This window comes from Elephas maximus, chromosome 3, assembly GCF_024166365.1.
Source record: "Elephas maximus indicus isolate mEleMax1 chromosome 3, mEleMax1 primary haplotype, whole genome shotgun sequence".
NCBI classification, from domain to species: domain Eukaryota; kingdom Metazoa; phylum Chordata; class Mammalia; order Proboscidea; family Elephantidae; genus Elephas; species Elephas maximus.
The window spans coordinates 12,164,785-12,186,541 of record NC_064821.1 but is presented as its reverse complement, the minus strand read 5'-3'; the positions used below and the strand labels follow the sequence as shown (position 1 = coordinate 12,186,541).

At 51.6% G+C, this 21,757-nt stretch overlaps 1 protein-coding gene across 4 annotated transcripts in view; it reads right to left on the bottom strand.

Moving 5' to 3' along the window:
* PNPLA6 (patatin like phospholipase domain containing 6) overlaps positions 1-20,066 on the bottom strand; it is a 30,860-nt gene extending 10,794 nt beyond the window's left edge. For 2 of the 4 annotated variants that reach the window (XM_049876666.1, XM_049876667.1), the window contains exons 1-18: positions 19,752-20,065; positions 19,503-19,585; positions 19,251-19,348; positions 16,873-17,013; positions 16,631-16,790; positions 13,860-13,940; positions 13,508-13,636; positions 12,569-12,649; positions 12,325-12,487; positions 11,740-11,823; positions 7,550-7,659; positions 7,248-7,415; positions 7,083-7,160; positions 2,314-2,519; positions 1,951-2,082; positions 1,752-1,875; positions 1,383-1,496; positions 1,141-1,216 (exon numbers count right to left, since the gene is read on the bottom strand). In XM_049876666.1, the coding sequence (XP_049732623.1) occupies positions 1,141-1,216; positions 1,383-1,496; positions 1,752-1,875; positions 1,951-2,082; positions 2,314-2,519; positions 7,083-7,160; positions 7,248-7,415; positions 7,550-7,659; positions 11,740-11,823; positions 12,325-12,487; positions 12,569-12,649; positions 13,508-13,636; positions 13,860-13,940; positions 16,631-16,790; positions 16,873-17,013; positions 19,251-19,348; positions 19,503-19,585; positions 19,752-19,983 (2,260 nt within the window). In that variant the 5' untranslated portion in view covers positions 19,984-20,065. Of the gene's footprint in view, positions 1-1,140; positions 1,217-1,382; positions 1,497-1,751; positions 1,876-1,950; positions 2,083-2,313; positions 2,520-7,082; positions 7,161-7,247; positions 7,416-7,549; positions 7,660-11,739; positions 11,824-12,324; positions 12,488-12,568; positions 12,650-13,507; positions 13,637-13,859; positions 13,941-16,630; positions 16,791-16,872; positions 17,014-19,250; positions 19,349-19,502; positions 19,586-19,751 lie in introns of all 4 variants that reach the window. The other 2 variants (XM_049876668.1, XM_049876669.1) reach the window with 2 other exon arrangements.
* Positions 20,067-21,757: the final 1,691 nt, after the last annotated feature.

Sequence of the window (21,757 nt, the reverse complement as noted above, 5' to 3'; positions counted from 1 at the left end):
GGCCTTCAGGGGTTTGAGAGTTTTATGCCTCTGTTCACCATAGCTGCCCCAGAATCATGTCAAGGCAGCCTGGGCAGCTGGTGGGAGTGAGCAGGCATTTGCACGCATGACACAAGACTGGGTAAAACACAGCTGTCTGGGAAGGATGGGGGGGCGGCTTGGCCACAGCCCACCCCCACCCCCACCCCCACCCCCACCCCCACCCCCACCCCCACCCCCGGGGATCCTGGAGAAGAAGAAAGGAGCATAGCAGAGGGGTTACTGGGCTGGTTCATGGTTGGCCCACCGTAATCTAGAACCGATCAGAAAAAAGCCTTTGGTTTCACCCAAGCCTCAGGGCCTCATTCAGTACTTCTCAAACCCAGCTCCATCTCCCAGTTTACCCTGGGTCACGGTTCCTACACTTCCCAGCAAGCACTAGCAGAGGGAGCCACACTCCCAGCCGGTACGGGGCCCTGGACTCCAGCCCCTAGCATGCCTGTAACTTCAGAAACCACTAGTCAATGTGCCCTGGGCTTCGGACCCAGCCCCACCCCATGGACTTCCTTTCCCAGTATATTCTAGCCCAGGATGTCCTTCCCACTGTGTTTAGGATGTGGTCTTCACCCCTTAGTAAGCCATGACATCCCGAACCAACCCCCCCGCCTAAGGCTCTGCCCCCCAGCACCACTGATCCTGTTGTTAGGTGTCATCGTCGATTCCAACTCATGGCAGCCTCACGTGACAGAGTAGAACTGTCCCGTACGGTTTCCTAGGCTGTAATCTTTTTTTTTTTTTATCTTTATGAAGCAGATCGTCAGGTCTTTATTTCCCCCGCAGAGCTTAAACCGCCGACCTTTCGGTTAGCAGCCTAGCGGTTTAAGCACTGCGCTAGGGTTCTTTACCGCTCTTCTAGACTCCATTAACCCGCAAGAGTCTACGACTCCGTTTCCCAGCATGCCCATGAGCATGAACTCCACCCCCCAGCATGCAATGGAACTCGGATCCCACCTCGGCTCTGACCCCGCCCACAGTGGGGTTTATACGCTGAACTCCGTTTCCCAGCATGCCCTGGGTTTAGGTCTCCCTCCCCTTCCCTCCTCCCACCCCCCCGCATGATCCAGGCTTATTCACAGGGAGAGGGGGGTGGCCCACGCTGACCTGGGAAGGGTCCCTGTAGCTGCTGTAAATTCCCGAGAATTTTCTGGCTCAGCAAGTGGATGAGGCGAGTCACGACCTGGAGGCAGGTTAGAGGCAGAAGTGACTATACATGTACGTACTGTCTTTTTTCTTCAACTGGGTACTTGGGCCCCGCCCCTATGCGTAGGCCACGCCCCTCCCTAGGGCTCCACCCAAGTGTCCTGGAGGCCCCGCCCACCACAGGAGTCCCGCCCACTTCGCACCTGTGGGTACCGCCGCTTGATGTGGCCCAAAGTGCCCTCGGGGAGCTTGGCCAACTCCGTGTCTCGCACTGCGTGTACTGTCGTTGCCCGCGGCTGCCGGGTCAGCGCCTCCACCTGCAGGCAAGGCAGGCATGACTAGGGCTCCTTGAGGCGGGAGTACAGGGGAGGGCAGGGGAAGGTACACGCCCCCAGAGAGTCTCCAGGACGGGGGTGGAGGGAGTCAGGCCTCGCTGCCCATTAGGGCTCCGGGGACCGGGAGAGTACTGGGACCCAAGACTAGAAGATGGAGCGGTCTAGTGCCCCTCCTGGGACGGAATGGGTAGGGGTGGCCTGGGTGGCGTCAGAGGTCAATGGGCAGGCCGCGCTCACCACGCCAATGAGGTCGCCGCGGCCGTACTCGCCCACCAGCTCCTTCTTGCCGCTGCCGCGCTGAATGACGCTACGCAGACGCCCATTGAGCACAATGTAGGTGCAGTCAGAGCGGTCGCCCTGCCTAGGGTAGGGGACAGGTCAGACACGGTCGGGCCTAGGCGTGCACCGGTAGAGGGTGAGGTGGGACGGACTGCACCTGTACAGTGCGCGTCCTGCCTCCACTGCAGTCCAGTCGATGGCGAAGTCCATCTGGCGCACGAAGGGCGACATCCTCGCAGCCACCGTGTGCGCAGCGCTCAGTACCACACTGGGCTGTGCACGCATGATCCTGCGGGGTAGGGAAGGGGTGCATGGGCCGGTGGCATCCTGGAACGGCCAGGTGGGAGTGGGGTGGGCAGTTGATGGCCTGGAGGTGGGACAGGAAGGCTCAAAACTGCCCTAAAAAAGCACTGGGTCGCCCAGACCTGGGGCTCCCTCTGCCCCTCCAGGAATGAAGCCGAGGGATGGGATCGCGGCCTTTCCCCCACCATTCCCAGCCCGGATCAGGGCCCAGTCGTACTCATAAAAGTCGGACTTGGAGATGCGCAGGAAGGTGCAGTCGCGCTGGGCACGGAGTGTAAAGATGAGGGGCTCCCCCGTGAGCACGGCCAGCTGCCCCACCAACTCTCCAGGCTGAGCCACGAACAGGCACACGTCCTCCGCCTTGTCAATCATGCGCTGGTACACGTGCAGGCAGCCCCAGAGCACGAAGTGCAAGCTCACGTCCTGTGGGGGCAGGGGCGGGGCGCTGGGCACACAGCAAGGGGCATCACCCACTCCCAGCCACACCCGAGCCAACGCGTGCCATAAGCAAAGTTAAAGAAGGAAAAGATGAAGAAAGGTTGACAGAAGGAATGGAGGCTGTGGTTATCTCTGAGCTGAGCAGCACATGTATATACAAATACACTGTCATTCAGCATCCAGAATCCCTGGGTGGTGCAAACGGCCAACTGTTGACTTGCTAGGCTGCTAGCCAAAAGTTTGGAGGTTCCAGTCCCCCTGGGGGTGCCTCAGAAGGAAGGCCCGGTGATCTACTTCCAAAAATTACAGCCATTGAAAACCCTATGAAGCCCAGTTCTACTCTGACACACATGGGACCACCATGAGTTGGAATGGACTGGATGGTACCTGGTGGTGGTAGTGATTCAGCACCCAGGGCAGACATTGCTAATGGATCACCAAACTCTGAGCCCTGAGGAAAGCCTAAGGATCCTTTTCAATACAGAGTGAGGCTGCAAGGACAGGCTTCACAGGAGGCTGGCTAAGCGGAAATCTGCTCCTGCTGGGACAACTGGATAGCCACATGCAAATGAATGAAGGTGGACTCTTACCTCACACCATATACAAAAGTTAACTCAAGACTGAGCAAAGACCCAAAGGGAAAAGCTAAAACTATAAAACTCTTAGAAGAAAACAGAGAAGTAAATCTTCATGACTGACCTGGAATTGGCGATGGATTCTTAGATGACACCCAAAACACAAGCAACAAAACAAAAAATACAGTAGAACCTGTGAATGCTGGAACCTGTGTAAGGCAGAAACTTGCCACAGAAGGAAAACTCAAATATTTTCAACTAAAAGAAATAACACAAAAGTGGTAAGACTGCACCCTGTCAAAGGAGGAAAACTTGCAAGACCCAGAAAAACAAGGCAGCCCCATCGAGTTCCAGTTCACAGGTTTTACTGTAGGTAAACTGGACTTCCTCAAAATTAAAAACTTTTGTGCATCAAAGGACATTATGAAGATAGTGAAGAGACAACCCACAGAATGGGACAAAATATTTACAAGCCAAATAATTGACAAGAGACTTGTACCTAGAATATATAAAGAACTCTTACGACTCAATATTAAAAAGACAAATAACCCAATTTAAAAATGGATAAAGGATCTGAACAGATACTTCTTCAAAGGAGGCATATAGATAGCCAGGAGGCACATTAAAAGATGCTCAATGCCATTAGCCATCAGGGAAATGCAAGTCAAAATGGTGATGAAATACCACTTCCCACTCACTACGATGGCTACAAGCAGAGTCAGATAACAACTGCTATCAATGGCAGGGAGAAGTCAGAACCCTCATACACTGATGGTGGGAAGGTAAGTTGGTGCAGCCACTTTGGAAAATGGTCTGGCAGTTCTTCAAAAAGTTAAACATAGAGTTACCATTTGACCCAGCAATTTGACTTTTAGGTATACGCCTAAGAGAAATGAAAACATATGCTTGCACAAAAAATTTGCACATAAATGTTGATAGCATTATTCATAACTGCCAAAAGGTGGAAACCATCGATCTATCTCTACAAGAGATTATTCAGCCATAAAAAGGAATGCTACAACATGGATGAACCTTGAAAACATTATGCTTACTGAAAAAGCCAGTCACAAAAGACTACATGATGTGATTCCATTTATATCAAATGACCAGAATAGACAAATCTATGAAGACAGAATGTAGATGAGTGGTTGCTTAGGGCTATGAGGACTAAGGTGCGCCTGACCCAGCCATGGTATTTTCAATCGCCTCGTATGCATGCAAAAGCTGGATAGTGAATGAGAAGACCTAAGAATTGATGCCTTTGAATTATGGTAGTGGTGAAGAATACTGAATATACCATGGACTGCCAGAAGAATGAACAAATCTGTCTTGGAAAAAGTACACCAGAATGCTCTTTAGAAGCAAGGATGGCAAGACTTCATCTCACATACTTTGGACATGTTCTCAGGAGGGACCAGTCCCTGGGGAAAGACATGATGCTTGGTACCGGGTCAGCAAAAAAGAGGAAGACCCTCAGCGAGATGGACCGACACAGCGGCTGCAACAATGGGCTCAAGCATGACAACGATTGTAAGGACGGCCCAGAATTGGGCAGTGTTTTGTTCTGTTGTACACAGGGTTGCTATGAGTCAGAGCCGACTTGATGATTCCTAACAACAGGGCTATGGGGAACAGAGAGGCTGTTGAGGGGGTGATAGCTAGAGGGTATTGCCTTTCCTTTTAAGGCGATGAAATCTTCTAAAATTGATAGTGGTAGTTGCACAACTCTGTGAATATACCGTTGTTGGGTACCATCAAGTCGATTCCGACTCATAGTGGCCCCATATGACCGGGTAGAACTGCTTCACAGGAATTCCTAGGCTGTTATCTTTACAGGAGCAGATCGCCAGGTCTTCTTCCAGCTGCTGGGTGGGTTCAAACCTCTGACCTTTTAGTTAGCAGCCAAGCACTTAAACATGGCGCTACTACGGCTCCTTTGTGAATACACTAAAACCATTAAACTGTGTACTTTAAATGGGTGAATTTATGGTATATGAATTATATCTCTATAAAGTTGTTACCTTCCCCCACCCCCAAATACCCTCTTTGCTGCCCTTCACTTGTTCCACTCCAGCCTACTGACTTCATTTCCTGGAAAACGACCTGATTTTCCCTCCACAGGACGTTTGTACCAGCTCTTCTCTGCCTAGAATGCTCTTTGCTCCCCCTGTACCTACTCAGTTCCTCCCCCACTTTCCACCTTAGCTGGAGGTCATTTCCTCAGAGACGCTGCCCTGCTTAAGCCAGACTCTGTGGGGCTGAGAACACCTCCATAAGGCTAAGGGCATCTGACTTTACAAGGATTTGTGTGGTCACTTGAGTTGATGTGTGTCTCCCCCATGGAACCGCCAGTGTCCCAAGGGCAGGGTTCGTGCTGGTTTTTCTCGCCTCCGGAGCAGGCAGCACACGGCCTGGGACATAGTAAACCCGTTGCCATCAAGTCGATTCTGACTCATAGCGGCCAAGGAGTGGCTGATGGATTTGAACTGCTGACCTTTTGGTTAGCAGCCAAACCCTTAACCACTGCACCAGCAGGGCCCTGGGACATAGTAGGGCCTTGTTAAAAGATTCTTCCTTCCTGTCTAGTATGTCTGCCCAGCCTTGATAAGTAAGGAACTGAAACTGCCCAGAGAGTTCCAGAAAGATTACTTCTCCATCGACCATACAAACCCGTCTGGAGCCCAACAAAGCCCCAACCCCAAAAAACGTTGCCACTGAGTAGATTCCAACTCTGGGCAACTCCGTGTATTGCAGGGCAAGGTTTTCATGGCTACGATCTTTCATCTGCAGACTGCCAGGCCTTTCTTCTGAGGTGCTTCTGAGGAGGTTTGAACTGACAACCTTTCAGTTAGAAGTCACACGCTTAACTGTTTGTGCCACCCAGGGACTCCTAGCCGGTTGCCATTGAGTCAATCCTGGCTCACAGTGACCCCATGTGTATAGAGGAGAACTGCTCCGTAGGGTTTTCACGACTGTGACCTTTAGGAAGTAGATCCCCAGGCCTTTCTTCGGAGGTGCCTCTGGGTAGGTTCAAACCTCCAACCTTTCAATTAGAAGTGAAGTCCTTAACCATCTGCATCACCCAGAGACCCAACCAGTTGCCACCGAATTGACTCTGACTCATGGCAACCCGATGTGTGCAGAGTAGAACTGCTCCATACGGTTTTCATGACTGTGACCTTTTGGCAGTAGATTGTCAGGCCTTTCTTCTGAGGCACCTCTGGGTAGACTCGAGTCTCCAACCTTTCAGTCAGCAGCCATGTATGTTAACAGTTGATACCACCTAGGCCTTTTACCCTTTCAAACCTTAAGGATCTCAGAACTGAGCATTTTCTCTTTAATCTGAAGAGCAACCTTAGTGGGTAGGTATTACTATCACCCCAATTTCACAGATGAGAAAGCTGGGAAGTTTCTAGGTAATTTGCCCAAGGTCACATGATGAGTCAGGATTTCAACTCTCTGTCCCATCTCATTCCAGAACACACCCTCCCATATTTCCCCCAGCGGGACCAAGCCCAGGCTGCTTCCCCTCTTGTGGGCCTCAGTTTCCCTATGCGAGCATGGCGGTGTGAGTAGGATACAATTCCCTACAGCTCTAGGTGCTGCAAAATCCCACCATAGCCTCTGGGTGCAGATATACGTTTACCGAGCACCTAGCCCAAGAGGTGCACAGGGTTGCTGATAGAAGGTAGAACGTCAAGATTGAAAGGCCAGAAGATAGAAGTTACAGGTAGGATCAGGGCAGGTAAGAGCGATCCAATGGTGAAAGGTTCAAGGTTGATAGGTCCAGACGACACAGGGTGGGAGGGCTGAGCAGCCGAGGGTCAGGGGTTGGAAATCATAGAATGAGAAGTCTACATTTCGGGGGAGGGGGGCAGGCTGTGAGTCATACAGTCAGAGGTCAGGGACTAGATGGCACAGCGTGAGATCTCGGGTCAGAGACACATGGTTAGAGGTTAGGGGTCAGCCTTACCTGGTCCCCCTGACGGGCAATAATGGTGCCGGCTTTGGCATGATGCAGTAAGACCCGGCTGTTCAGAAGAGAGGGGTCCTGGGGAGGGAGGGCGGTTGAGATGGCCCCAGCCAGGCCTCCCCTGCCCCCACCACATCCCCCAGACCCCACCCTCCGGCTACCCACCTCAATGCGCATCAGCTTGGCCAGCTCCCGCTTGGCGGCCTCAATGATGCTGCTCGTCTGGCGGCCTTGGTAGGGCCCAAAGGGGCAGCCGCCAGTGGCCGACTCATCCTCGCAGTAGCTGTACTCACAGGCACCTGCCGGCTGTTCCCGGGGCTCCTGAGTGGGGGTCTGCATGGGGTATGACCTATGACCTCCAGCTCCCACCCAAGCCCCCTACTCTGGGCGCGCCATCATTGGCTGGGCCACATCTAGGCCAGGGCGGGAACTGGAGTCGAGGAGAGGAGAAAAAGGCAGGGCTGTACCCGAGCGGGGGCTGCCTGGGGTCCTCCTGAGGCCTCTTCTTGCAGGGACACGGAGATCCGGCCACGCTCATATGCCATGTCGAAGTCCGAACGGGGGCCACCCTGCAAACCTACGGGTGGACAATGGGCATTATAAGTGCAATAAAAACAAGGGTGACTCTAACTACAGTTTGAGACCAACCACTGGGGAGCAGTGGTGGCTCAGTGGTAGAATTCTCGCCTCCCTTTTATAAGGGAGACCAGGGTTTCATTCCCAGCCAACACACCTCAGCTGCAGCCACCACCTCCCGGTCAGGGAAGGCTTGCATCCTGCTACGATGCTGAACAGATTTCAGCCCAGCTTCCAGACTAACACGGACTAAAAAGAAAGGCTTGGCCATCGACTTCTGAAAATTAGCCAGTGAAAACACGGTGGGCCACAACAGTCCGATCTGCAACCAGTCAAAGGGATGGGGCGGGACTGGACAGCGTTTTGTTCCACTGTGTATCGGGTCATCCTGTGTCGGGGGCTGACGTGATGACAGCTAACAACTCCTTACCCATGCCTGCACTCTCCCTCAGAATCCCTTACCACAGGCAGCAGAGCCCCCTCTTGGCGGGTACCCACAAAAAGTGCCTCAGAAACTACCATCTTCAAAAGAAAGCATTCTTTGATGGTTCGAGGGTGGGGAGGGAGGGAGAGGGGTACTCACTAACTAGACAGCAGACAAGAATTATTTGAGGTGAAGGGAAGGGCAACACACAATACAGGGGGAGTCAGGACAACTGGACTAAACCAAAAGCTAAGAAGTTTCCTGAATAAGACCAAACACTTCAAGGGACAGAGTATCAGGGGCAGCGGTCTGGGGACCACGGTATGGGGACATCTAGGTCAACTGGCATAACAAAGTTTATTATGAAAATGTTCTGTATCCCACTTTGGTGAGTGCCGTCTGGGATCCTGAAAGCTAGCAAGCGGCCATCTAAGATGCATCGATTGGTCCCAGTGCACCTGGAACAAAGGAGAATGAAGACCAAAGACACAAGGAAAATATGAGCCCAAGAGACAGAAAGGCTAATAAACCAGAGACTCCATCAGCCGGAGACAGGAAGAGCTAGATGGTGCCCGGCTACCGCGAATGACTGCCCTAGCACAGAACACAACGGAGAGTTCGTGATGGAGGAGGAAAAAAGCAGGGTGCAGAACTCAAATTCTAGTAAAAAGGCCAGACTTAATGGTCTGGTTGAGACTGGAAGGACCCCCAGAAGACATGGCCCCTGGACTCTGTTAGCCCAAAACTAAAACCATTCCCAAAGCCAACTCTTCAGACAAAGATTAGACTGGACCATAAGACACAAGGCTATAAGACACTGATCGAATATGCCCTCAGGATGCATTGATAATTACTGGTGACTGGAATGGGAAAGCTGGAAACAAAGAAGAAGGACTGGTAGTTGGAAAATATGGCCTTGGTGATAGAAACAATGCTGGAAATCGTATGACAAAATTTTGCAAGACCAATGACTTCTTCACTGCAAATACTTTTTTTCACTAACATAAACGGCAACTATATACATGCACCTCACCAGATGGAACACACATGAATCAAATCGATTACATCTGTGGAAAGAGATGATGGAAAAGCTCAATATCATCAGTCAGAACAAGGCGAGGGGCTGACTGTGGAACAGACCATCAATTGTTCATATGCAAGTTCAAGCTGAAACTGAAGAAAATCAGAGCAAGTCCACGAGAACCAAAGTATGACCTTGAGTATATCCCACCTGAATTTAGAGACAATCTCAATAATAGATTCGACACATTGAACACTAATGACCGAAGACCAGATAAGTCATAGAATGACATCAATGACTCCGAACATGAAGAGAGCAAGGGGCCATTAAAAAGACTGGAAAGAAAGAAAAGACCAAGATGGATGTCAGAGGAGACTTTGCAACTTGCTCTTGAACATCGAGTAGTTAAAGCAAAAGGAAGAAATGATGAAGTAAAATAACTGAACAGAAGATTTCAAAGGGCGTCTCGAGAAGACAAAGTAAAGTATCATAATGACATGTGCGAAGAGCTGGAGATGGAAAACCAAAAGGGAAGAACACGCTCGGCATTTCTCAAGCTGAAAGAACTGAAGAAAAATTCAAGCCTCGAGTTGCATAGTGAGGGATTCTACGGGGCAAATATTAAATGATGCAGGAAGCATCAAAAGAAGGTGGAAGGAATACGCAGAGTCATTATACCAAAAAGAATTGGTCAACTTTCAACCATTTCAAGAGGTGGCATATGATCAGGAACCGATGGTACTGAAGGAAGAAGTCCAAGCTGCTCTGAAGGCATTGGCGAAAAACAAGGCTACAGGAATTGATGGAATATCAACTAAAATGTTTCAACAAATGGATGCAGCACTGGACATATTCACTCGTCTATGCCAGGAAATTTGGAAAACAGCTTCCTGGCCAACCGACTGGAAGAGATCCATATTTACGCCTATTTCCAAGAAAGGTGATCCAACTCACTGCAGAAATTACAGAACAACATCATTAATATCACACACAAGCAAAATTTTGCTGACGATCATTCAAAAGCAGTTGCAGCAGTATATCAACAGGGAACTGCCAGAAGTTCAGGCCGGATTCAGAAGAGGACGTGGAACCAGGGATATCACTGCTGATGTCAGATGGATCCTGGCTGAAAGCAGAGAATACCAGAAGGATGTTTACCTGTGTTTTACTGACTATGTAAAGGCATTTGACTGTGTGGATCATAACAAACTATGGATAACATTGTGAAGAATGGGAACTCCAGAACACTTAATAGTGCTCATGCAGAACCTGTGCTTAGACCAAGAGGCTGTTGTTGGGACAGAACAAGGGGATACTGAGTGGTTTAAAGTCAGAAAAGGTGTGTGTCAGGGCTGCATCCTTTCACCATACCTATTGAATCTGTACGCTGAGCAAATAATTCGAGAAGCTGGACTATATGAAGAAGAACAGGGCATCAGGATTGGAGAAAGACTCATTAACGATATGTAGATGACACAACCTTGCTTGCTGAAAGTGACAAGGACTTGAAGAACTTACTCATGAAGATCAAAGACCACAGCCTTCAGTATGGATTACACCTCAACATAAAGAAAACAAAAATCCTCACAACTGGACCAATAAGCCACATTATGATAAATGGAGAAAAGATTGAGGTTGTCAAGAATTTCATTTTACTTGAATCCACAATCAACAGCCACGGAAGCAGCAGTCAGGAAATCAAAAGACGCGTTACACTGGGCAAAACTGCTGCAATGGACCTCTTTAAACTGTTGAAAAGCAAAGATGTCACCTTGAAGACTAAGGTGCACCTGACCCAAGCCATGGTATCTTCAATCGCATCATATGCTTGTGAAAGCTGAACAATAAATAAAGAAGACCGAAGAAGAATTGACGCCTTTGAATTGTGGTGTTGGCGAAGAACATTGAACATACCATGGACTGCCAAAAGAACAAATCTGTCTTGGAAGAAGTACAACTAGAATGCTCCTTAGAAGCATGGATGGTGAGACTGTGTGTCACATGCTTTGGACATGTTGTCAGGAGGAATCAGTCCCTGGAGAAGGACATCATGCTTGGTAAAGTACAGGATCAGCAGAAAAGAAGACCCTCAATGAGATGGATTGACACAGTGGCTGCAACAATGGGCTCAAGGATAACAATGGTTTTAAGGATGGCACAGGACCAGGTAGTGTTTTGTTCTGTGGTACACACAGTCGTTTTGAGTCAGAACCAACTTGGCAGCACCTAACAACAACAACGTAAGACATAAAACGATACTGGTGAAGAGTGTGTTTCTTGGCTCAAGCAGACACATGAGACTAAGTGGCAACTCTTGTCCAGAGGTGAGATGAGAAGGCAGAGGAGAAGAGGAGCTGATTGAATGGACACAGGAAATACAGGGCAGAAAGGAGGAGTGTGCTGTCACATTGTAGGGAGAGCAACTACGGTCACAAAACCATGTGTGTATAAGTTTTTGTATGAGAAACTGACTTGAATTGTAAACTTTCAGTTAAAGCACAATTTAAAAAAATAGTGCCATCTTTATTCCCATTTCATAGATAAGAAAATCAAGTCTGGCAGGTGGCAGAGCCTGGATTCAAACCCAGAAGCTTGATGGCCTGCACCCTCCAGCCCACCCACCCGGTGCTCCGAACCTGAGATGTCCACAGGCATGGAGATACAGCGACTCAGCAGTGGGGCCGAGGGTGCTTCCAGGGAGGTGGGCTTCACTGGGTCCCCTGGGAAAGACTGGTGTTCAGGCCCCAGCCCTTCAGAGCCACTCAGTCTAGAGCTAGGATTAGGGAGTGGGGAGCTGGACAGGGGTCAGCTCAGAGCCCCCAGGGAGTAGGGGCTAGGAAAAGAGATTCTAATGGGCCCAGAGGGCTGAGGCCACAGGTCCCCAGGGAGCCAGACAGGAGTCAGAACTGATGCTCAGCTGGGGTTAGGTGTCCCTGGAGGCTAGACAGGGGTCAGTACTAGGTGCCCAGCTGGGGCTAGGGGTTCCCAGGGACAAGACAGGAGTCAGAACTGAGTGCCCAGTTGGGGCTAGGGGTCTCCTGGGGGCCAGATGGGTCAGAGCTGGGTGCCCAGCTGAGGCCAAGGGTTCCTGGGGGGCTGGCAGGGATGAGGCTAGGTCCTCTGGGGAACTGAAAAAGGGGTTTCAATGGGACTGGGGCACAAGGCTAGAGTTCCTGGCAGGTTGGGTATCTGGTGGCCAGGCAGGGGTCAGTCTTGGATACCTGCAGGCCCAGGCAGTGGGGCCCCACTGGGGTCAGGCGGCCGGGCAGGGGTCTCCCTCAGTTCTTCAGTAGTCGAGGCACCGATTGCCCGCTTGGAGCCACGTATGGGGCTGGTGCGGGTCGGGAGGCCAGGGCTGGGAAAGAGTCGGAGTGGTTGGATCTCCTAAGGCAGAGAGCAAACCTGTAGTACTGGCCCAGGAGTCACAGGGACTCCCTCAGCCTCCTGGACTCGCCCCCAACTCACGTGGCTGAAGAGCTCATTGGTCAGACCCAGGTAGTTGTGAAGTGCCAGGAACGTGACCCTCTGCAGTCGGACCATGATGATCTGCAGGGAAGAGGTCCGGGCGGGAGGGTGGGGGGTCAAAGAAGGGGCCGGGAGAGGGTGGGGTCAAGGGAGGGGGCCGGGAGAGGGTGCGGTCAAGGAAGGGGGCCAAGAGAGGACAGAGTCAAAGGAGGTCCCAGGAGAGGGTGGAGTCAGGGGTGGAGTCAGGGGAAGGGGCCAGTAGACGGTGGAGTCAGGGGAGAAGCCAGGAGAGGGTAGAATCAGAGGAGGAGCCAGGAGAGGGTGTGGCCAGGGGAGGAGCCAGGAGAGGGTGTGGCCAGAGGAGGAGCCATGAGAGGGTGTGGCCAGGGGAGGAGCCAGGAGAGGGTGGAGTCAGGGGTGGAAGCCAGGAGAGGGTGGGGCCAGGGGAGGAGCCAGGAGAAGGTGGAGTCAGGGGAAAAGCCAGGAGAGGGCTGGAGTTAGGGGAGGGGGTCAGGTAAGGGTGGAGTCAGGCGAGGAGCCAGGAGAAGGTAGAGTCAGGGGAGGAGCCAGGAGAGGGTGGAGTCAAAGGTGAGGCCAGCAGGACAAACCCAGGGATCAAGGGGGTGAGCCTCAGGGAACTAGAACAGGGCAGCTTCCCAAGGTGCAATTTGGGAGCAAGGATTAAGGGGGTAGAGCCGTGGACGGGCAGAAGGACATGGACAGATACAAGGCTGAGAGCAGTGAGGGGCAAGGCCCAGAAGAAATCAGTAATCAGATAGCAGATGTGGAAGAAAATAGGGCCCGGAAGCAGCTGGTGTGCACAGTCCGAGGCGGGGCCAAGAAGCCTGGCTGCTCAGGGCTGATAAGCACAAGTGTGGAGGCAGATGGTGACCTGTGGTGGCTGGTATGGCAGTGGGGAGGGGGTGGAAGCCCACTGACCTGCACGACCCGCACCAGGCTCTCGGGGTACTTGGTGAAGACGGCAGAGAAGGCCTCCACCGGCAGCCGCAGCACCGTGGAGTCGCGGGCGGCCCGAGCAGATACCGTGCGCTGGGGATGCTGGTGACCCTGGGGGCAGGTGGGCTTCTGGTCAGGAGCTGGGACCTTGGCCCCAGGAGGCCCTGGCTGCCCCTCTATCCTCCTGACACCTGTCCCTTTAAGGACCGCCCGAAGGTTCAGGGGCGTATCAGAAAACGGGTTTCTAGGATGATCCCCCAGCTCTGGCTACATTCTTGCTCCCCACCTTTGATCCTTCATGCCCAGCACCCAACACCCCTGCCTGGTCACTTACAGTGATGACGTCCAGGATGCTCAGAAGGCTGTTGACGCTGTCCCCGGGGACCACTTCTTTCACCACACACTCCTTCCCATCCTGAGACACAGGGACCACTGACCGGTGAGGGCCCCACCTTGCAGACCCACATCCCACTCCCTGACCCCCACCCACCTGGGAATCCATGGAACCTCCAACCAGCACCCCTTCCTCACTAACCGCTGGCCCTGCAGCCCACCTAATGCCCCTGGTCACCCATTTGACTCCGTCTGGACCACGTGTCTCGAAAGACTACCAACCCTGATACCTGACTGTTGCTGAATTGTGTCCCCTCAAAATATGTGCAAGTCCTCGTCCCTGCACCTGTGGATAGAGCCCTGTTTGGAAATAGTGACATTTCTTTTGTTATGTTAATGAGGTCATACCAGTGCAGGGTGGGTCCTAAACCTAATCCCTCTGAGGTATAAAAAGAGTGGGACAGACACAGAGGCACACACAGAGGGAGGAGGAGGGGCAGACCAGGGAGACCAAAGATTGCCCCAGCTACTGGAAGCTGAAGTAGACCAGGATGGACCTGAATTCAGACTTCGAGCCTCCAGACCTGTGAGAAAATAAATCCCTGTACTTTAAAGCCATCTGCTTGAGGTATTTCTGTTACGGCAGCACTAGATAACTAAACAATGATGTGTGTTTGTCAAAACCCATACAAAAGGGCAAACCCTGATAAAAACTATGGGCTCTGATTAATAATAATGTCTCAATATTGGTTCATTAACTGTAACAAATGTAGCACAAAAATGCAAGATGTTAATAATAAGAGAAACTCTATGCAAGGGAAGAAGAGGTATATGGAAACTACACTTTCTGCACAATTTTTCTGTAAACCTAAAACTGCTCAAAAAAAGAAAATGAAGCCTATTGTGTGCATATTTTAAAAAGGAAGGGAAAAAAAAAGGTAGTGGGGAAAGAGGAAAACTCTAGAAGGATTCTGTACTGAAATTATTTCCCAAGTTTCTTTTAAGTTGGTATTCCAATTTAAAGAAGTAAAAACTAAAATTCATAGATGGTGTTTCGGGCATGCCTGATTTAAGAAAGAGCCCCTGGGTGGTGCAAATGGTGAATGGATGTGGCTACTAACTGAAATGTTGGTAGTTCGAGTCTCCCCAGAGACGCCTCAGGAGAAAGGCCTGGCAATCTACTTTCAAAAATTCAGCCACTGAAGACCCTACGGAGCACAGTTCTGCTTTGACACATGTGGGGTTGCCACAAGTCAGAGTCAACTCAATAGCAGCTGGGGTGTGCAAGAGAGGCAAGGAACTCCGAAAGCAAATACCTGACAGGAAAACAAAGACCCTGGCCAGACACCAAATGATGAGTTAAGGAACACACATTTTATGCTGCACCTTACATTAAAATAAAATGTTGAAGACGGAGGAACCTTGAAAACATTATGCTGAGTGGAAATAAGTCAATCACAAAGGACCATGACCTCACTCTATGATCTTATCTATATGAAATAGGAGCTGTACAGAAACCAAAGCTTATTAGTGGTTCCCAGGAGTGGGAGGAAGGCGGGCGGGGAGTTACTGTTTAGGGGCACTCAGTTTCTGTTCATGGTGGTGGAATGTGCAGGAAAAGGGCAGTAACGACGGGACAGTACGACAGTTGCACAGCAGAAAGAATGTAACCAATGTCACTGACTTGTGCATGTAAAAACTGCTGAACTGGCATGTTTGTTAATGTGTTTTTTTATTCTTGTTATTGTTATTTGTCATCGGGTCAGTTTGACTCACGGCCACCCTATGTGTGCAGTTCTACCGTGCTCCATGGGGTTTTCAAGGCTGTGACCTTTCAGAAGTAGATTGCCAGACCTTTCTTCCAAGATGCCTCTGGCTGGGTGGACTCAAACACCAACCTTTTGGCTAGTAGTCAAAGGTTTAACCATTTGTACCACCCAAGAACCCCTTGTATATTCTTACCACAATAAAAACATACAGCTATACACTGCATAACGTCCATTCGGACAATATCCAACTGCATATAGGCCCGTGAACCCAAAAGTTCATAACTACAGGTTGTACGTAAGATGGACATTCGTAAGCCAGGGACTGCCTTATATAAAATGGTGTTAGCACAACGTCCAAGTCACATAACGTCTTGTTTCACAGAATGTAGCGTGAACATGAAACAATGCATGACTGTATATACCAAATGGTCAACTGTAAAAAACCAAACCAAACCCACTGTCATCTAGTTGATTATGACTCATAGCGACCCTATAGGACAGAGCAGAACTGCCCCATAGGGTTTCCAAGGAGCCGCTGGTAGATTCAAACTGCCGACCTTTTGGTTTGCAGCTGAGCCCTTAACCACTGCGCCACCAGGACTCCAAACGATCAACAATTACTTTAAAACAAAGATGAGAGTGTAAGGGGGCAGCGAAGCTGGATTAATGAGGACAGAATAACCAGAACGGAAATATTGAGAATGTTCACGCATTGTGAAGAATATAACCGATGTCCCTGAACATTTGTGTAGATATTGTTGAACGGGAACCTAAACTGCTGTGTAAACGTTCACCAAAAACACAAAAAATACTAAGAGAAAAAAATATATAAACACATATATATGTTAGGGTAAAAAATAAATAAAAATAAGTAAATGTTGATGGTATGCAAAAACAAACCAGATCACTGATCCCGCAGACCTGACGGTGGCTGTACCATGGACCATCCCCACTGGCACCCCCGCTAGCCACCCTGCGGTGCCACCTTGGGGGGTCCACTCACAGGCCCCGGCAGGCAGAGCTCCAGCAGCCCATCTTGGACCACATAGATGCTGGCATCGGGCTGGCCTGGCCGGAAGACGTAGTCCCCCTGGCAGAGCCGCTGGAAGACCATGTGCCGGCAGAGCTCCAGGAACAGTGGCTTCTCAAAGTGGCCCAGCACCCTGTGGGATGGGAGAGCAAAGGAGATAGGAGGTCAGGTGGGCCCAGCCCTGTAGCCACCCCCTGTCTGGTCCCAACACTGACCGGACGTTCTTGAGCATGTAGAGCACCTCAGAGGGCAGGTGGGAGTTGGCCAGGTCGCCTTCTGTCAGGTCGGCCTCCAGCACAGCGGGTGGGGGCTCCTTCCGCTGCAACGTTGGTGCTTCTTTCTGGATGCGCAGGATCCTGGTGGCAGGGGGCAGGGAGGGGTCATATACAGCAGGGGTCAGCAAACGATGGCCTGCAGGCCAACTCGAGCCTGCCATCAATTTTTGTAAATAAAGCTTTTTGGTACACAGCCACACTCGTTCATTTATGTATCATCTATGGCTGCTTTCATCCTAAGACTTGCAACAGAGCCTGTATGGCCTACAAAGCCTAAAATACTTACAATCTGGTTTTTTATAGAAAAAGTTTGCTAAGCCCTGACATAAAGCCCTGATCATAGGTCCCTGAGATAGACCCTCAAGGGAGGCAGAGTCCTGACATAGCTTCTAAGATATGGGCGGTTCCTAGAAATAGCACCTCTACTGATTGGTATCCCTGAGACAGTCCTTCCAGTGGTCACAGGCTAGATTCCTGAGGTAGCTTCCCTCATGGAATCAAACCCTGAGGTAGCTTCCACGATATGAGGAGACACCAGACACAGCCTCTCTGTTCTTCATAAAGATGCCTGAGATGGCCCTTCCTACCAGGCCACAGAGAACCCTGAGTTGCCTCTCCAATGGTCATTGAGATCCTTGAGATAGCCCTTGTTATACACGGAGAGTCTAGACATAGGCCCTCTGCTAATCACGGACCTGGAAGAGCCCTTCTTCTCAAGTCCCAAAGACTATTGATATGACCCTCCAATGATCACCAGATTCCTGAGACAGGCCCCCTGCTATAAACAGATTCCCAAGATAAGGTCCATGATATGGAGAAACCTAGATATAGCTCTTCTTCTGGTCAGGGAGATCCTTGGGACAGCCCTTTCTAGACCATAGAGGGCTCTGAAATAGCCCTCTGTCATGGATTGAATTGTATCCCTCAAAAATATGTCAACTTGGCTGGGTCACGATTCCCCGTACTGTATGACTGTCTACCATTTCGTTATCTGATGTGATTTCCCTACGTTTTGTGAATCCTATCACTATGATGTAATGAGACAGATTAGTGGCAGTTATATTGATGGGATCTACAAGACCAGATAGTGTCTTAAGCCAATCCCTTTTTTGAGATATAAAAGAGAAAAATGAGCAGAGAGACATGGGGACCTCATACCACCAAGAAGGCAGCACCAGGAGCAAAGCACATCCTTTGGACCCTGGGTCCCTGTGCCTGAGATGCTTCTCAACCAGAGGAAGATGGATGACGAGGACCTTCCTCCAGAGCCAATAGAGAAGGCCTTTCGCTGGAGCTGATGCCCTGAATTTGGACTTGTGGCCTATTAGACTATGAGAGAATAAATTTGTCTTTGTTATAGCCATCCACTTGTGGTTACTGGTGTTATAGGAGCACTAGATAACCAAGACACCCTCTAACAGTCATAAAGACATCAGAGTAGCTTCTCAAGGGTGTGCAGACACTGGCAATGGCCCCCATGATGTGAGGAGATCCGAGATACTGTTCTTCAACTCACAATGGAGAACCTAGAGATAGTCTTCCTACCCAAGTCATAGAAAGTCCTGTAACAGTGTCTCTGTTAACCACAGAGACCTCTGGGTGACTCTCTAGGTGAAGAATTTCTTGAGACAGACTTTCTTGTGGACCCTATGATGTGAGGAGAACCCAGAGCCAGCTCCCAATTTACAAAGATCCCTGGGAGAGCCCTTCTCAGAGACCCCTTGCTGATGACCGAGACCCCTGAGATGTTCTTCCTATGTTTCTGGTCCAAGAAGATGCTTGAGACAGCTCCTTGGCAAGAGAAATCCCTGATATAACCTCTTTAGTGTAGGAAGAACCATGAGGTAGGTGATGAAGAGAGATGCCCTTCTGATGCAGTGACTGCTGGGACAGCTTCTGGAGGACAGAGGCTAGAGATAGCCCCCTCAACAGGTCATAGACACCTGACATAACCTCAGTGAGGTACCCTGGGATAAATCCTCTCATGTGGGGAGACCCATGAAATGACCTACACATAGAACCCAGATATATATATGTACGAGAAGATCTCTGAGATGGTCCCTACCTCCCCTATGGTAGAGAAATACCACTGAGATAGCCCTCAGGGAAAAAAGACCCCAGAGACAGCTGGTCTGGTGTGGGGAGCTCTGAGATAGCTCCTTAGAAAATAGTCTTGAGAAGTCCCTCCCATGTGGAAACATTGTCCAAGCAGCTCTTGAGGTACAAAGAATCCTGAGGCACACCCTTTGGTGTCAGTTGACCACTCAGGAAGCCCCTGCGTCAGCCCTCGGTCCCAGGCACGCCCAACACAGCCTTACTTCTTAGCAATGTTGAGCATCTTAAGTTTCTTCTTCATGCGTGGCCGAGAAGTAGTGGAGACTGAGGTGTCCACCAAGGAGGAAGTGGACTGTGACACCTGGGAGGGTAAAGGGGAGGAATGGATCAACTGTCAGTTCAGACTGAAATTCAGGGGGCCTTGATCAAGCGGGGGAAGGTCCACCGGGAGGTTAACCACGGAATGGGCAGGGCCTCTGCGTGGTCTGTGCCACCCCAGGGGTCCGGGAACTCACCTTCCGCATAATCTTCCGGCCATAGAAAAGCACTTTGTCCCTCTTCCGGAATCGATATCGGGGGCCATCCGGGGCTGGGGTTTCTGGGGATGGGTAGGGAGGTGTACTCAGCTCCGCGCTGACTCTACGCGGCCCGAGGTGGGAAGGCAGTGTGCAGACCTCAGCAAATCCTATCTCTACTGCCCCAGAGACCCGAGAATTTCAGCTCCCCACCCCGCAGCCTCCCCAAGAGGCCTTCCGGGTCCTCACTCGGCACTCGCAGCCTCCGCACCAGCAGGAGGATGAGCACAGCTGTGACCAGCATCGCGACTCCGGCCCCGATCATCACGCCCAGTACCTGCGGGACGAAGGGCACTGGCTGCGCATTGCATGGTCGCTCGGCAGAGACCTCCCTGGGGGCCGAGAAGCCTTGGGTCCCATCCCACTCCCCTCCCTCCGCCCCCGGGGAGGCCGTAGCCAGCTCGGGCCTTGGTGTCCCCATCTGCGGAATGGCCCGGCGCTGCTCCCTCCCCGGGGGCGCGACTCTTCCCTGCGGCTCGACAGCCCGCAGTGCAAGCCGGGAAGAGTAGTTCGGCCTCAACACATACAGCCCGTTCTCGCGATACCGCGAGAATGTGCGCTGAGCACGCCGGGAGTTGTAGTCCCCGCGGCACCTCACTTTCTCAACCCTCACCATTCCTGTTTGCAGCGGGGCATCCATCAGCTGCTTCAAGCTTGCTGGCAGGAATGGCAGACCGGGGTCCTGGAGAACGAAGAAACAGAAGAACCCGTGGGGGCCCGTCTCTCTGGGCCCAACCCCTCCCCGGCCGGAAGCCCCGCCCCTCATCGTACCACGCCCCCTGCGTACCCTCGGCCCCGAGGCCTTGCCTCCGGGCAAGTATGGCTACAGGGGCGCTGCCAGATGATGGGGGCCGCCAAGTCGACGCTGGGGTCCCGAAATAGGGTGAACCGTGTCGGTTGGCCGTCTGGCTCCTTCACCCACTCACCGGCCAGAACAGACGTCCCGCCCGTCCAACCCCAACCTGGGGGCAAGGGCATTTGGACACCCATCCACTGCCAGCTACCCAGACGCGGGGTCCCGCGGGGCACGGCCCCCACGCGCTCCCTCCCGCCCTTGCTGGTGGGTCCCTCCCCGGCCTGTGCCCTGCGAGGTTGTTCAATCTTGAGCAAGCGGCCCCTGGGCCACACCCCCTGCGAAGACAGGGCGCCCCACCCCAGGCAGTGGCCCGCTGGCCACCGGCGAGATAGCCTGATGCCTGGCTCCTGACTCAAACCTGCCTCTGGGGGGGCCGGTGACCCTGGAGCTGGGGCGCGGAGGGTGCTGCCAGGGGCTCCTACAGAAGGGGTCCTAGGATGGTACCTGGGTCTTGGAGAGGTCCTGGGACGCTCAGGGTGGGGTTTTACTTGTTTATGCTGGAGATGGCACAAACGGTTAAGTGTTTTACTGGTAACTGAAAGGGTGGTGCTGGAACCCCCCCCCCAGCGACTCGGCGGGAGCAAGACCTGGTGATCTGCTTCCGTAGAGATTCCAACCAAAAAAATAAAACCCTATGAGACAGTCCTACCCTAACTCATGGGATCGCTATGAGTGGAAATGGACTCAAGGACACCCCACAACAAACAGAAAAGTTATGGGGTCTCAGGATAGGAAGCGGCTTTAGGACTCTAGGAACGGTGTTGGCAACATTTCTAGCAGCCATGACTTGGGGAGTGCTGGAAAGTTACTGACAGATTCTGTGAGATACAAGACTACTGCTGGGGGAAACGGGAGTGGCCCCGCACGTCCCTGGGGTCATTGACATTTGACTGCGGGTCTCGGGCGGGGCCAGGGCTCCCTGGAAGACTGAGGAATGTTGGAATATTACTGGGACTTCTTTGAGAGGTGGAGGATGTTTCCGGCGCCGCTGGAGTAATAACAAATTTGCGGGAGCTACAGCTCGAATCCACCAGGCGCTCCTTGGAAACCGTATGGGGCAGTTCTGCTCTGTCCTATAGGGTCGCTATGAGTCGGAATCGACTCAACGGCAACGGGTTTGGTTTTTTTGGTTTACTGGGCACTTAAGACGTTACCTGGAAAATTCCTGGTGGACTAGGTCTCCTACCGCCCCAAGGCGCATCTGGCTATCTGCAGGAACGCCTGCCGGGAATTGGGGCGATGGGAGCGTGGTGAAATCGGGGGCTAGCAGGACTTACGGGAAGGCATAATGTGCCAAAACCGGGGGTTCACTAACGACCCTCGAAAGGACACCCTTTCA